At 39.9% G+C, this 16298-nt stretch overlaps 1 protein-coding gene across 1 annotated transcript in view; it reads left to right on the top strand.

Moving 5' to 3' along the window:
• The window catches only part of LOC144633482 (3'-5' exoribonuclease HELZ2-like), a 68676-nt gene that overhangs the window by 6762 nt on the left and 45616 nt on the right, over positions 1-16298 (top strand). The window contains exons 9-25 of the mRNA XM_078492339.1: positions 422-458; positions 1235-1359; positions 2175-2279; positions 2981-3178; positions 3865-3912; positions 4924-4995; positions 5153-5210; positions 5430-5504; positions 5984-6424; positions 7294-7438; positions 8760-8994; positions 11067-11201; positions 12038-12633; positions 13967-14414; positions 14612-15205; positions 15591-16013; positions 16185-16260. Coding sequence (XP_078348465.1) covers positions 422-458; positions 1235-1359; positions 2175-2279; positions 2981-3178; positions 3865-3912; positions 4924-4995; positions 5153-5210; positions 5430-5504; positions 5984-6424; positions 7294-7438; positions 8760-8994; positions 11067-11201; positions 12038-12633; positions 13967-14414; positions 14612-15205; positions 15591-16013; positions 16185-16260 — 3811 coding nt within the window. The remainder of the gene's footprint in view (positions 1-421; positions 459-1234; positions 1360-2174; positions 2280-2980; positions 3179-3864; positions 3913-4923; positions 4996-5152; positions 5211-5429; positions 5505-5983; positions 6425-7293; positions 7439-8759; positions 8995-11066; positions 11202-12037; positions 12634-13966; positions 14415-14611; positions 15206-15590; positions 16014-16184; positions 16261-16298) is intronic.

A 16298-nucleotide genomic window follows, 5' to 3' on the forward strand; every position in this document is an offset into this window, starting at 1 on the left:
ATCACAAAGAAAGTCATTTTTCGCACAGGAGAAAGCTTTGTCACGGACGCTGTGTTGGTGTCACGCAAGGTGAAAAGCCAGAAATTTAATGTTCTGTATTTTCAAAACAAAAGACGCTACTGAGCCAAAAACTTGTAAAAAATCTGAAAACCTCGCGATTTATAATTTTAGAATTTTATGACGTCACGTGAAAACCAGCAATAATAAGCAGTCTGAGTTTTCCTAGTGATTTTAAACGTCAACCGACAAGGAGGAGTAATTATCGCTGAGGTCACTGGTTCGAATTCCGTTATAGCCTTGAATTTCAGGTTTCTTTACTTTACAGTTACTTTAACTGGAAAATTCACTATCGAGACCGTGACTTGACAAATTTTAACTCATCGTCGCGTTTTCAAACATTGTTTTGTTTATTTTTTTACAGGGGGATCTTACACAAGCGGATCATGACTGCAATAGAGGTGACTGGTGGAGTTAAAATATCTTTGTTCAACGTATTTTAATACAATACGTTAACTGATGGTTAAAACCGTCAGTTAATTCAATTATCTTTGCATGAGCCGGTTTATATCGCCTGTCCTAGATGTAATTATAATTACGAATCCTCAGATTCCATATCTTTAAAAGGTTCACAGCTGCAGCCATAAGAACTTATTTTACCAGAGAAAATCACATTTGCCTGTTCACTTAGGAGAATAAGTACAAGGAAAACTAGAGAATTTTTGAGATGCTTGTTCCTTTCGAAAGGAACAAGCCTACCAACATTTCTATCCCACCCTGCAGCCGACATCTCGCCTACCAATGCAGCCCATTTTCTCATCTGAACACAGGGAAAAAGTAATGAGGTAAAATGTTGGCCAACCAGCTAAGCGTGCTTGTCTGGTTCTTGTGAAGAAAGTCCCGTTAAAATAGTATAACCCTGGTTTAAACATCTTGGGACACTTGTTGAAACTGGGCGCAAACACACTCTCGGCTAATGTAATCCTAACCTAGTGCTGAAATAAAGCTTGGGAATGTTGTTATTATAGACTATTTCAGTCCCCCTTCCCATCCACCAAGCAATGTCGATTGCGATGAAAACGATTTGAATGCCTGACGTCAACATTGCACCAGATGGAGGGGAAAGGGGTACGCCATTTTGACGAGCTATTACGTATGTGTCCCAAGAGTACTGGCCAGCGTTGTACTTGTCTGCCCGACTGGGTGATAATTTTTACCTTCCGATTCCGTTCTGCAGCTCTCAACCTATCCTGGCGCACAAGTGCCTCGGCTTTTGATACAAAAATAAAAATTCAGATCCACCAGGGAAAGCTTGAAGATGCTTTGGAACTATTGAATGAATGGCAATTGAACGAACCTGAGGTGAGAGAAAACACTGATTACCATTTTAAGCCCTGGTTTCAACATGGAATTTCTCAAACTCTTTATGGTCATGTCGTGTAGGTACATGTGGCTGGGGGCTTGACAATGGAAGACCATTTTATTTTTCGTTTTTGCAACTACTTGGCAAGTTTGACTTTGCATGCAATATACAGTCAAAGGTCCCGTAAGCGACCACCAGAAATGTTAAGTCGTTTACGAGCCTGAAACAGACCACAGGCCGGAGGTTCTAAATTTTGAGACGGCCTGCAGTCATTTCAGAGGCTTAATCTATGCACAAATGCATCCATGAACCCAAAAATGCTTTCTTCAGGAACATACTGTATCTACTCCCCTGAATTCGAAGAAATATTACTACTTTCCAAATTGCAATACTAGCAGTGTCACGATAAACAAATAAGTAGACGCTAATGAACATATCTGATACGAGCAATAAAATGTTCTAATGCAAGAATAAACTTTATCGCCATACCAGGGTTGCAAGGGGTCTCGTTAGAGGGGCCCGAAGGGGTAAAGTGAGAACTGGGATTTGGGCAACTTTTCACTGGAAAATGAAATTTGGGTCACTGGGACACTGGGACTGGGAATCACAAAACAAAAAGTGGGACTGGTAATGGGATTTGGACAAAAAATTTGCCGGTGGAGTATGAAATATTTCAGCTGGGAATTTGGATTTATTTCTCCCCCGGACCCTCATGTTTCTTAATTGGCGGCGCCGTAGTGGGTCGGATCATGTGAAGTGGTCGCTTACCGAAGGTTAAAAATACTTCTTCTCTTACAAACCCTTCCTTTCACAGAACCCTGACCTGATAGAAATAGAAAGGCAGATCAGAAGGAAAATGGACGAGGTGCTGCCTAATACAGGAATGAGCATAACGCAAACAGTAAGTAAACTTAGAGCAGTTTTCAATTGAGTGTCGTAAAACCAAAACCAAAGTAATTACTCCGGCCAATCACAAAGGACACAGACAATCCAGTGAACCAATCAAAACTCGAAGCAAATACATGTAGCTGGCACGAAGCGCGGGAAAACGTGCGCGAGCGAGTCACGATTGATTTTGGTTTTAGTTCTGATTGGCTGAGAAAGTGGCGCGAGATTTTTAAGCCAATCACTGAGCGTAGTAATGCAAAACCAGTGCAAACGCAATTTACTTTCGACACTCAAGTGAAAACCGCTCTATTAACCTGAGCGAAAACAACAACGTGGTTACTTTTCTGAAGCATTCTTTGATGCCCTATCCACTGCTGCTTGTTATTTTGTTTAAAGATAAAGTTGAGAGTGGCTGGAACTGAAATTTTGAACAGTTTTTGTTTGACTGTAGAGAGTAATATGCGTTTATTTTGGTTTTCTACGAGCAGCCCCTAAGCTTCTTGTTCGACGATCTGAGAAAAAATAGGGACCGATCGTAATCTAGTCTAACATTCTTTTCTCGGCCAATCAAGTGCAAAACAAAAGCAAAGCGTGAGTTGGGTTTGCGACTTTTCCCGCGCTTTTCGCCGACTGTTCTTCGCGTCTGATTGGTTCAATGCAATGTTTGGGAGCATCTTGATTGGCAAGATGTAATTACGTCGGTTTTGGTCTTACGAAAGTCATTAATAAACGTTCAGTACGAACATTTGCGATACTGAACAACAAATATTAAGGTTTTTAATGGCAAGTTACATAGCACAAGTTTGTTTTTCAGCTCACCCCTTTGATGTATCGTCCGGCCGTGAATCAGGCGAGCCAGATGAATTACCAAGTAAACAAGGTGCTAAACGTCCTGCCAACCGAGCTTCCAAGCAAAGCAGTGGGGCAAAGGTAAACTGTATGGTTGGAAAAAGTATTAAATTTTTTTTTTTTTTTTTTTTTGTCGGTACCGTTTTAAAGTCAAGTTAGCTCCAAATCGGAAAAGCCAGACAGCTTACAGCAGATGATGAAGCAGCTTTGTATTGGATGCAGATTACATCCTCCCCCTCCCCCGAGCATTCGCGCAGGCTGCCCTTAGAATTTGCCTGTACCAACGTATACCCCTGGAGCCGGTTGTTGAAAGGATGGCAAACGTTATCCACAGGATAAATCACTATCCAATGGATACCGTAGTTTGTTTTGTTGACACTTATTCATTGGATAGTATTTATATGGTGGATGGCGTTATCTACCCTTCCAACAAGTGAGGCCTGGCATGGTGAGAGAGTGGCACTGCGAGAAAAACTCAACTCGAACCCAACACATTGAACGCAGCCAGGGATCGAACCCGGAACACTCGATCAGGTGTCCAACATAAAAATAATAATGATAAAGTTTTTGGGCGCATTTAAAAAATAAGGGCGCTAAAATCGAAATAACGCCCTAACAATTAGTCTTACCGCTCATCCCAGATGGTATTGCTTTACAGCAAATATTTTCCTAGTTTAGAGCTATACAGACTGAATATAATGGTCCTGTGTTGCGTTTTTGAAAGAATATTAATTTTTTTGCTTTTATATGTTTCTGCTTAATCAAAGTCAAAGAGCAAGAAAGAGTTACAACGAGAACAGTGGCAGAGAGAAAAGGTAAATTAAGGGTTTGGCCATTGTAAGTTTTATTGATTTGTTATTATTATTAAAGAGGAGAAAAGAAAGAAAAAGTGAGAAAAAGATGAATTTTAATCCCGAAAATAAGTCCCAAACCCCCGTCTTCCATCCCACAAGAAAAAGTAAGCCCCAAAATCTAAAACTCCTTCTGAAAATAAACCCTCCCTAATATTATCCCATGGGCTTGTTTTTAGTTATAGGTCTTCAAGAAAGATATAGCCAGTTTTAGTAGAAGTAGCATTTATTTATGCACGATAAAATTACAATAATAATTTACAGCAAAGCTGATGTGGTCATGTTACAAGTTAAAAAAAAACCACCAAAAATTTATGTTTAAAATACAAAAATGCTAGCAATACGTTGTTAGAGAATGCTTAGAGAATGTACCGGACATGTACGTTTCACAGCTGTAGGACTTGTTTTGGGTGGCATACCCTTATGTTTAGGGAGTTTCAGCATGTTCTATTCTTGTATGCACCAAAAACGTTTCAGGCACATTATCCCGTCCAAATAGGAAATCAAAGATTTTTAAAACGCAAATTTCCTTTCGAAAATAAGCCTCCCACCTGCACATAGGCCTTTGTCAAAAATAAACCCATCTGAAAGGGACGTAACCCGCGAATCGAAGACAGCCGCCTGTCATTCGCTCCCGCTACTACGTAGGAAATGTGGGAGACATATAAGAGAAAAAGGGGGGAGAAGCCACGGGGAACATAGAAACGTAGAAGCGGGAGCGATGAGAGGCGGCTGTATTCGCAGGCGAAAACGGACGTTGAGCAAATATCATCCCAACACATTTTTTTCAGAATTTCGGGTAGATGACACAAAGCTATTTATACTTTCAAACAAAATGGCAAAGATGACAAGAATGCTTTCATTAATGTGAGAAAATTCTAATTAAAGTAATTTAAGTTTGACAGCTTTTGCTATTTTGACTTCACTTTATTTACATTTATGGTAGCTAACAAAACATCTGCTTTTTGTATTCAGGAACTGCAAGAGATAGCTCAAAAATTGTCCACGGAAGGAAGACAAAGGGCAGAGGAAAACAGAAAAAGAGCGGTATGTTATGTGGTAAAGATTAGCACTTGACATGGTCTTTTCTTTAAGAAAACTGTTAAACTTCGATTCATTCAGAATTAACGCCTAAGAACTGATATTATCCTCGACTTAGAAACACTCATCGTCCTTGCATGTTGTATTGTATGTTTCTTTGTAGGACAGAGCTGATTTTCGGATTGAAGAGGAGTATTGTGCAACAAGCGAAGAATTGGCGAGTATGTAACAATTTATTCTAATCATTTCTGTTGCCGCAGTTTTTGCATTCCAATTGCCTTAGATACATAAACTCCTGCAGTCCGATTTCAGATTACGTTCGTGGTATAAAACTTAAGACTTAACTTAAAATTAAACTAAGTTCAACGTCTACCTATTTGTAAATATTTGATCTTCATGTTGTGAAAAATTAGTGTGACCACAATAATAAATTTGTACAGGTTGTTCTTTACCAAAGCGATCAAAGAAGAAGAGGCAAAGACGAAAGACAAGAAATTTGAGAGCCAAGAGAGAAGGTACTGTAATTATTGTAACAAGAGAGGATAAACTTAGGAAAACTTTTTTAGAGATGTTAATCTGTAAAACGTCTCTGAAATGGTTTAAACATTTAAATATTATTCTTAATACGTTTGCTTTACTGAATTTGATTTGCAAAATGCAAGCAAAATGTACAAAAAACGACTCGTAGACAAAAAACCTCTCTTCCACAAGGCTAATTAGATTTCGTTGTTATAGTTAGCTCTGAAATAGTGTATAACATTTCTAGTTGCTTGGAAAGAAGATTTAAGATATCGACAGTAAGATCTTATCGAGATTAAAGATGTTCTGTTTTCGTACTTCGTGTGGTTATTGTTCATGACCTACATGTAATGCCCAGCTCCCGATCGTTAACATGACTTTACAGGGACATCAACTCCCTCTGCACTATAACATCTAATTGAAATCATTATAACTTTTTTATTATCGATTTTTCTTTTTTATCTACTTCTGTTAGCATTAGATGACGACTCTGATACAAACAGTGTCTGTAGCATAAGCACTTGCCCTGGTGACCTGGATTATTCAAAGAGTGCCAGGCATTGCCCCAAGATGCCAAGCTGCAAACAGCCACGAACACCTTCATCTTCAGAAGAAAGAAAACGTGAACAAAAACGACCACCACCTAAGGTGCAACTGCCTCCTCTAGTGCCAACGGCTTCACGAACGAGCAAGCCAGTCGCTTCCGTGAATCCATTTGGAGAGACCGCGAAAAAACCAGCCGGGAAGTACACGAATAGACAAAGCTATGGAATCCGTGACAGACCACCCCTTACATTTGGTACCTATCGCCTCTGCAAGTACTATCGCCTTCAGCAACCTTGTTTTCAAGGCGAGCGATGCTCATATGCACACAGTGAAGAAGAAAGAATAGCTTGGGAAGAAGACAGAAGAAAAGGTAACTAGCTTTCCTAGTTATATAAAGCGCACCTGGAATCCCTTGCGAAGTTGTTGAAGCCTTGGGCTTATAAAAGTATTTTAGTGGAGCCCCTAGCTTGGCTCAGTGGGAGCCCCCATACCAGTAGAAAGAGGAGAATCAGGCATGCACAGAAATAGGAGAACCATATAAATAGGTCAACGTTCAGGTTAAAAATAAATCAACTTTGTTTTACGAGGGTTGCACGTAACAGCCTTCGACTGACAAACCTGTGGCCCTGGAATTCCTGATCGAATTGGAATTTAGAAGTGTTGGTTTTTGTGGAGGGAGGAAAACCGAAGAACCCGGAGAAAAACCCTCGGAGCAAGGACGAGAACCAACAACATACTCAACCCATATATGGTACTATACCTGGCCGGAATCGAACCCGGACCACATTGGTGGGAGGCGAGCGCTCTCACCACTGCGCCATCCCTGCTCCCCTGGTTAGCTCCCCAGGTTAACGTCAGCTTACATCTTTAAAATTGGATCCATGTTATTGTCAATTGACAGCTGTCAAAACAAGGTATCCGCTGGCCAGTATCACATGACCATTTCGCAGGCTCAGGTGTAGAGCTCATTGAGACCACGTGTTTTTTTTTTAAGTCTACCGGTAATGGTTTTCCATTGGATGGCGTGCTCAAGTCGTAGTTTTTTTTTATTTCAGATTTAAAGGGCAAAGTAAATAACGTGGGACGGTCGTTTTTAAGGTTTGGCTAAAACTATTTAACACGGTTGCGATTTTCGATTTTCAAGAGACGTCTCCATGCTCGTTTGCGAGTCCGACATGATACCTAAACCAGAACATCTAACTATTTGCTGATTTGTATTGACTGTTCATTTTATTTCAGGTTCTAGTAAACCAACTGCAAACGATAAAAAAGCAAGTGAAGGCTCTTTTCTATCACTAAACGAATGGCGTCAAGCTTTTAGAGGACCCTGCCGAGCACCCCTGCGGATTCCACCAAATGGCGGAAATTACAAAATTTGTTTTGAGTAAGTTTTTTGGACTTATTTGTGGTTGTAGCCAACAGCAAAAATAGTAAGTCGCGTCCGGAATGCATATAATTGAATGGATAAAGAAGTCATACATGTATTAATTGTTGGGCAGGTACAGTCCGACCGACCCTCGGGACTTTGAAAAGTGGCCGCTTAATAGAAGTACAATATAAATTGGATAGGAATTGCAGTAAACACGATTTTATTGACTTAATATAGCATATTGCTTTTAAGACGTGAACATATATGAAAATAAATTTAAAATTCATTGTAACCAAACATCACGTGCATTTCCAGCCAACGCATAGTACTAGCTCTAACACAGAGGACAGGTAGTTGAAATGTACAGTGCATTTCTTCTGGTTGATAATGTTCAGAAAAATATGCAAAATATCGTTGACAAGTTTCTAAGGCCTTTATGCATCAACAGTTTGTACGTGAAAAAATTGAGCATAAATTATTTCACCATTTTGCTTGGAAATATAATTTGCTGGCCGCCTTATGGAGGACAAAAACCACATAAATAATACCCTTGCGGCACCAAAAAGGTGGCCGCCGCCGCTTAATAGAGGTGGACCGTGTGGGAGGCTACCTCCCTCCAGCATTTTGGTCAGATTTCGCCAACCATTCGTCGGTTCGGGTTTTATAGAGGCACCTTGGGAGTTAGCCATTGCAAAAGCGACAGATATAAATTATTAGCGCTATAACCCTAAGATGTTTTCTATATCGCATTTACTATAACTGCATCTCTTAACGAGCTCGACGTCTCGACCAAACTTGTTTCAATTATAGTAATATCATCTCTAAAGGCCTGGCCAAACGCACGCAACATTTGAACGCAACATATCGCAACATTGTTGTGTGATGTTGTGAAGGAGTTGGCCAAACGGATGCAACATTTCGACGCAACATAACGCAACATTGTTGCGCACAACATGTTCCACGCATTTGGCCACCCTCTTGCAGAATGTTAGATGACGCAAATCGTACTAGTGCGCATGCTCTGGCGCAACAATGTTGCGTGAACGTGGCCAAACGAGTACAGCGTCATGCAACATCCAAAACTGTTGCGGGATGTTGCGAGGAAAATTTGACCATTTTCAATCTTGATCCAGCAACACAGAACATGTTGCAACATGTTGTGCGCAACAATGTTGCGATATGTTACGTTAAAATGTTGCCGTACGTTGAAATGTTTGACCGAGGCTTGATATTTTAAATTTAAATCCAAACACGATATACTTACAATCGCCTCCTGGAGCAAGTTAATTTCAGTATTCAAAACCAACATTAACACTAGCTTTTCTTTTTCTCAAAGCTGGAAGAAAGGAATGTGCAAATTCGGCAGAGGGTGTCCTTTTGCACATGGGGAGGAAGAACTCACAGCATGGAATGACCACTTGAAAATAATGGAGAAAGAAATGAAAAGAATGGAAATGAAACAGAAAACAGAAGAGGAAAAGAAGAAGGAGCAGGCAAAAGACCGCGATTCTGCAGTAAAAAGTAAAATCCGTTCACCGATAAAGGACGGGCGCCCAGCTCCTACTTACAAGGTTTGCTATATAATTATTATAGACTTATCATAAATAGAGCTCTGTGATTGGTGAAAAATAGCCAATGCATCATGTACTTTCGATAAAATAAACATGATGATGCGCGTACAATAATGATTGATTGCATGCAATCAACTTTTGATGAACTTTTATAGTTTCAAAAATCCGATTCAATACCTTAAAATTCTGGTGATAAGCCCCCTCCCGCTTATAAGCCCCCCGGTTATAGGCCCATCTACCTGGAAACAAAGAAAATATCCGATTATAGTCCCCCCGGATATAAGCCCCCCTCTGTCGGATGACAGTACTAAACAGGGCTAAATGTTGCTTTATTATGCGTTTTTAACCTAAAATCATATTTCAATCAACACTGCCGTGGCTCGTTTCGCAACGTTTTTTTTTATTCCGCTTATAAGCCCTCCCGGATATAAGCCCCTCCACTTTTAAGCCCACCCAAAACCCCTTACGAAGTTGTATAAGACCAGGGCTTATAACCGGAATTTTACGGTCATATCGTATACTCATAAATAATGAAATTATGAACCTCATTGGTTTTTAGGGAGCCTTAATTAGCACCTAATTGGAATACGAACAGTTACTCTTTGTTTCGTTTTGTGGCAGTCATTGGTTGAAATGTTATATTTGAAGGCCCGGTTACATAGTGCAACATAGCACACTTAACAAAAAACAAAACAAAACAAAACAAAACAAAACAAAAAAAAAACATAACACACTATACTGCATGCAACTGTTTTCGTCAATGTCGCCACACGCACTGCGCAAAGTTGCGTGCAGCAATGCCGACGTGGCGACCAATCATTAACGTTTAAAATTACGAAATTGAAATGTCGACGAAGCTATGAAAATGAAAGCTGGTATTTTGGATGTCCTTTTGTATTTATAGCAAAAAAGCCGAGAAGACGTATGCCAGTTAAATAAACTCAAAACATTATAACCACCTTTTATTTTAAAACAGGGTTACCTTATTATAGGAATATAACGAGGCATTTTAACAACGCGAACAAATTTTACGCGTAATAAAATTAACGCGAATTTAGGAAACGTTCTGGTGAGATGCTTATAGTAACAAAAGTTAACATACATAAAATTAACGCGAATTTTTTGAAATTCGCGTTAATAATATGTATCGTTAATCTCCTATAACAGTGGAACCCCGATATAACGATTTATACCATGCCATAGAAAATACAGCCAATCAGAATACAGGATAGCCGTTGTATATTCGACGGTATTTAACCCAACCTTCCCATCGTGCGCTGCGATTGTATTCTCGACGAAATTCAGTAAGCGTATTTTCTATGGCATGGTACAAATAGTTACACAACACTTTCTCGTGGTATACTATGGAATATCCCACTTGTCACTTGTATTTTCTTGGTATACACACTCGCCTAAAGGCTCGTCTGTATACCGATAAAATACAAGTGACTCGTGGGATATTTCATAGTATACCACTCGAAAGCGTTGCATAACTAGTATATAACGATATTCCCGATATAACGATGAATATTCTATGTCCCGGCAAATGTTACAGTAAAATATATGGGACAGAAACCCGTTATAACGATCTTCGATATAACGATATTCCCGATATATTGATAAGAATTTAGCGGACGGAACGTAAAATCTTCCCCGATATAACGATATTATCAGAACACAGTCACAATTTAAGCAAAACATTGAATTTAAATCAATAAACTAACAGTATTCGAGTACTCTCTTAAGTTTCTGACAACAGCTTTGTATGATGATAAACGAAAATGATACTGTGTTCTAAGCCTCTTTATTCAGTAAAAAAGTATATGTTAGGTTTACCTCGATATGACGATATTTTCGGTTATTTTACGGCCATATCGTTATGTCGGGAGTTTCGATATAACGACACCTCGATATAGCGATATAATTTTACTGCTCCCTTGGCATATCGTTATATCGGGGTTCCACTGAATAAGGTAGTGTCTGAAACGGCGACGCGTGTTCGAACGCATGGGTGGACCTTAAGAGACATTTTAAATTGGATTTTTACACACCTTCGTTTTATTTTCTTTTAGTTCGAAGACTTGGTGCGGAGACTTCCAGGAGTGTCTGTCACTTGTGAGCCCGAGGATCTCAACATCTCATTACAGGTTCCGCTGGACAGCGAAGGAGTGAAAACGTACAGTTGGACCCTGCGACTTTGCTATGAGGTTAGACTAAAACGAAACCTGCCTTGCGAGTTAACAGGTTAAACGAGCTATAAAGTTTTTCGTTTTGTTATCAGCGTCGTTAGAACACCTTTGAACAAAAGCATCGGAAAAACAACAACAAAACAGCTTTTTTTGTAAAAAATTTGAAGCGTTCTCTGGTTAAATTTTTTGTTAAAAATAAGCTTTCGGCTGCCAAACTACAGCCTTCATTCGTTAAAGGCTGTAGTGTGGCAGCCGAAAGCTTATTTTTAACAAAACTTTTTAACCAGAGAACGATTCAAAATTTTTACAAGATTATGAATCCTGGTTACTCTTCCATTTTTAATAACAAAACAGCTGTAACATCAACAATAACAACCACAAAACAGCAACACAAAATAGCAATTGCAACGTAACAATGGCAACAAGGACTTAGAAATGGCGACAAAACAACGACAAGAAACTGTAATAGAAACAACATCAGAAACAAAAACAACAGCAACCACAATAATGTAAGTAAAAACAACAATAACAACAACAACAACAACAGCAGCAGAAGCAGCAGCGACAATAAAGAGTAGTATCAAAAGACAACAACAACAATAACGTAAAAATAACCGCAACAAAAACAGTAACCACTCAGACAACAATAATGTCATTAAAACATCAACATGCAAAAACAACGTAACAGTAACAACAACAACAACAACACTAAGAACAACAACAAAAACAAAACAAGCAACTAGAAGAAACTGAAAACCTGTAGTGTAAATGCAAAAAAATCTCCATACCGCTCCTAATCCGCGATTATTGTGCACTTCTCTTAGCATAGTTTTTGTTTCTTTTTTTTTACCTAGTCGAGCATAACTGGTCACCTGCAACATGTTGCACTGTTGTTCCAGCATCCCAAAAGCTATACCTTCTCAAGAGTTCGATTTAAATGCACTGTGGAATCCCCAAACGGTCCGATGAAAATTGAGGATTCCGAAGGGCTAGCTGACGAACACCACTATTACGTGACGCCATACCTACGCACGTTACACGGCAGCTGTGAAATGGAGATCGTAGTCTCTTTCTCAACGCTTGTGTTTGGAATTTTTAGACAATTTGTGGTCTTCGATTTTGGCAAAGAGTCCCATCTTGCTTTACAAATGAACATGGAAATTGGCAGTCAAGAATTTCTACAAGAGTTCAGGGAAGAAAAGGCAAAGTTGGTTTTACAAGGGCCGTCATGGGATGACGGATCCCGAAAGATTATCGTCTTTGGACACAAAACACCTTCAGTGTTCAACAACGAATATTTAACAGCCAAGTACAGGTTGCCAAGACCAGATGATATTGTGCCGTCCCCTTTACTTGATGGATCTCAAGGCTTGAGTGAGAAAACGTACCGAGACATCATGCATCAGCTCTTATTCGTGGAGGAGTTCTACATTCGCAAAAAAGTTTCCAGGTAAAATCTAGTTAATAAATCATCCGTACACTTAATTATAAGTATTTTGAAAATAGCACAAAGTAAATACGTGCGCTGATTGGTTAAAAATTGTGTTTCTATAACTCGATGGAGACACAGACAGTGTCGTAGACACGGCAATCAATATTCACGGCGCTAAAATAAGCAAGCAAAAATAACAACTAATAATTGTGCCATGCCAGCTGACAAAAACCAGGTTAAGACAAAACAAATTTGCACATTAAAACACGCGATAAGATGTTTACAGAGCCCGCACACATCAAAAATAGTCTGTGAAAGATTTCGAAGCGGCGACCTCAAAGAAGTAATGAAGGCGCAACTCACTCCATTCTAGGCTTTGCAGCACCGAACTACAGCCCCAACTGGAAAGATATCGTCCAGAATGCCGACAACTTTAACAGAAAAATAATTCACTTTCACCTCCAAGGTTCGAGTCGCTTGATCGTCGCTCAAACCATTCGTGTAAAACCACATTTTGACTCCTTCCAGTGCTGACTTCAGTTAACCATCGGCTAGTTTTTCTCATATACGTACTTTGGGGCGTTTTCTTTTTTGTTTGGCCAAACAAGGTGATTAGCCTGAACAGAACAGTTATTTATTTCTGTTCATCGACCCCGAAATGTGATAAAGACGTAAAACCACGAGGTGAAGAGAATCTATTTGATGTTAAATAAAGCGCTAATTTACTTTGATGCGCGTTATTTTCTTTGTGCTGTTCTAAAAGAAAAGAAAAATTCCGTGTTCACAGTTATAGAAACACCGGTGGGAGAACCGAAAAGCGTGGAAACACTCGTCTATCGACTCGTGTTCCCACAGCATTTCTCGTTCTCCCAAACTTCCACTCGTGTTTCTATAACTCGATAGAAACCCGGAACATGTTTTCTATTTCTTAAATAGTAGTAGTGGCCCATCAGACCGGCGTTTATTTCCGGCAACTAGGAGTATTTCTACTTCCCCCTGCATGAAAGGGATGCTAACCTATTGCAAAGTAACCCACTAAGTTACACATGTATTTTGGGGCGTTATTTATACTTCTAGACCAGGTGGGAAGATTATTGGCTTTTGATTTAGGACGGTATTTTCAAGGGTCTTTCACCTCTCGTAAACAATTCTCTTTGCAATCATCATGCACTAATAAATGTTAATTTATTTTTGATCTAACGAAGTGCGCCACACTATGAGAGTAAACTTTTCTAATGGCACACATTTTAAGATCACTAATTCGTTCACCGTATGCGTCGATTGTAGAAAAAGCTCTGTTCTCCTTTGACCTTCTCTGGTCTCACAACTTTATTCATTTTTTATTTTTCAGCTTTAATGTACAAGGAGTGCATTTACAGGCTGCAAAACTGGTCGTAAAGAAAGACGAAGTCCTGTGCGCCCAGGAAGGATGGCTCTATGGCTTCTTCCATGTCACACGCCCAATAACACCCGATGACGCGGATGGACGGCTCTTGTTGAGGAACCTCTTCAGTAGCATGGGCTCAGTACTAATAGCCAAAAGTCAAAGCCCTGATTCCGTGGCTTATGAAGCATTAGTAGACTCGGTGGAGGACAATCGAGTCATATTAAAACTGTCTGCAAAATGCTGTGAAGATCTCAGACTGGCGCTGACCGATAACAGTGATGCTACAGTGGACGTTCAGTTTCGCATCAACAGACTTCCTCTGTGTGAAATGCACGACAACATTGCTAGACTGGGACCCGAGCATATTCGGATATTGTTTCCAGCGTTCAGCAACGTTTGTTTGGAGGAGAAAGTGAGTTGACTTGAATTTAAAATACCTGGTTATGTTCATAGCAAAGTAACTTGCCTTGATACAAGAATCGCGGGCTCCGATTAGGGAAGGGGGGGGGAGGGGAGGGGGGAGGGAGGAGCAGAACATGTTCATAGAAATATTAACTCTCTCCTTTATTCACTGAAGTTTAATTATTGCTATATTTGTTTTTGCTTCAGTTTAACAACCTTCCTTGGATCCTTGACCCTAACTTAAACGAAGACCAGAAAGAAATAGTCAAGAAAATAGCAACTCCCCTAATTAATGCGCCTTCTCTTGTGGTGTTCGGTCCTTTTGGAACAGGAAAAACATTCACATTGAACCAAGCTGTTCGATGTATCGCCTTGGACTGTAACAACCGCGTCCTCATCTGTACACACTCAAACAGCGCTGCAGACATACACGTGGAACTCCTGGATGAATATCTAAAGCAAGAACATGGCATAGCCGCTTGCAGACCTTTGAGGATTTACACGCCGTTGCGTAAACTGAAAACTGTTTCTGACCAAGTGAAAGAGTATTGCCTCATCAAAGACAAAGGGACACCAACAGAAGCCTTTAGACTTCCAACTCGTGATGAGGTGTTAAAGCATAGAGTCGTTGTGTCAACTTTGGGCATGTCTCGAGCTCTTTTTGACATGGAGCTTCATCGTGGAGTCTTTTCACACATCTTAATTGATGAAGCAGCGCAAGCGCTAGAAACTGAAGCACTAACACCACTCACACTCGCAGGGAATAACACCAAAGTGGTTTTCACCGGGGATCACATGCAGGTACTTGTACTGGGAAACATGGGTGCATTTTGCTCTAATGATGACCCCACGGAGTTCATTTTACTACCTTAATGTCAGATTGTAGTGATCCATTACTCTCGCGGTGGAGGTAACTTTCAGTAAACCACCATATTTCTAAGCAACCATTATGAAATGACTATTTTTTTTTTTAAAACAAAACTTAAAAAATTACAAAACAAAAATTAAATGTTGCATGTTTCAACCTATTTCGACCATTGTACGACTGGTCTCAGAATACTTTGGAACTCAACCTAATACATCGAGAATAAACTTTTCCTAAAGGCTATCGAACCTTCTGCAGGAAAAGCTTGATATCTTTGTTTTTCTGCGCGTATAATTGATTGTTTCTTCTATTATCCATTAGATGAGCCCTGATGTGTTTTCTCCTGAAGCGAAGAAGTGGGGATTCCAAATGTCCTTACAGGAGAGACTCTTTTATGACTACATGAGACGTCAAAAGGAAACAGCTTTAGATCCAAATGTCATTTTGTTAACAGAGAACTACCGCTCAAACGAACAAATTCTCCAATTCTCGTCTGACATGTTTTACGGAGGCAAGCTTTCTTCAGGTAGCAAGCAACCCCTTCATCCCTGGTTAGGACCACTCGTTTTCTATTCTGCCCTTGGCAAGGAAGAGATCGAGGAGAACCGTTCTTCGTATCGCAACTTGGCTGAGGTAAACGAAGTGGTGAAGCGAGTCAAGGAGCTCACTGATTGCTGGCCTGAAGCTGAATGGGGCCCAAAAGATCTCAAAAAGGTTGCAGTGGTTTCATCATACCGTTACCAGGTACTTATCTGCTGTATCAATATCTTCTTAAGAAAAAATACTCTTTTTGCCAAAATTGTCCAATTCTCTCATAGCTGGAGACCTTTACAGCTCTCAGTGCACATATTTTGTATTACCAACTGTACACGTCAGTACCAAATATTCATAATTGCGGAGTTTATTTTTTTTTAGGTAAAAACAATCCGAGATGGCCTTAGAAAAATTGGTCTTGGGGCCGTTGACGTGGAAACCATTGAAAACGTTCAAGGTAAGAGGAAAATTCTTCTGAATAGGATATATATTTTT

This window comes from Oculina patagonica, chromosome 12 (genome assembly GCF_052425735.1).
Source record: "Oculina patagonica isolate OP01 chromosome 12, crgOcupat, whole genome shotgun sequence".
Taxonomy (NCBI): domain Eukaryota; kingdom Metazoa; phylum Cnidaria; class Anthozoa; order Scleractinia; family Oculinidae; genus Oculina; species Oculina patagonica.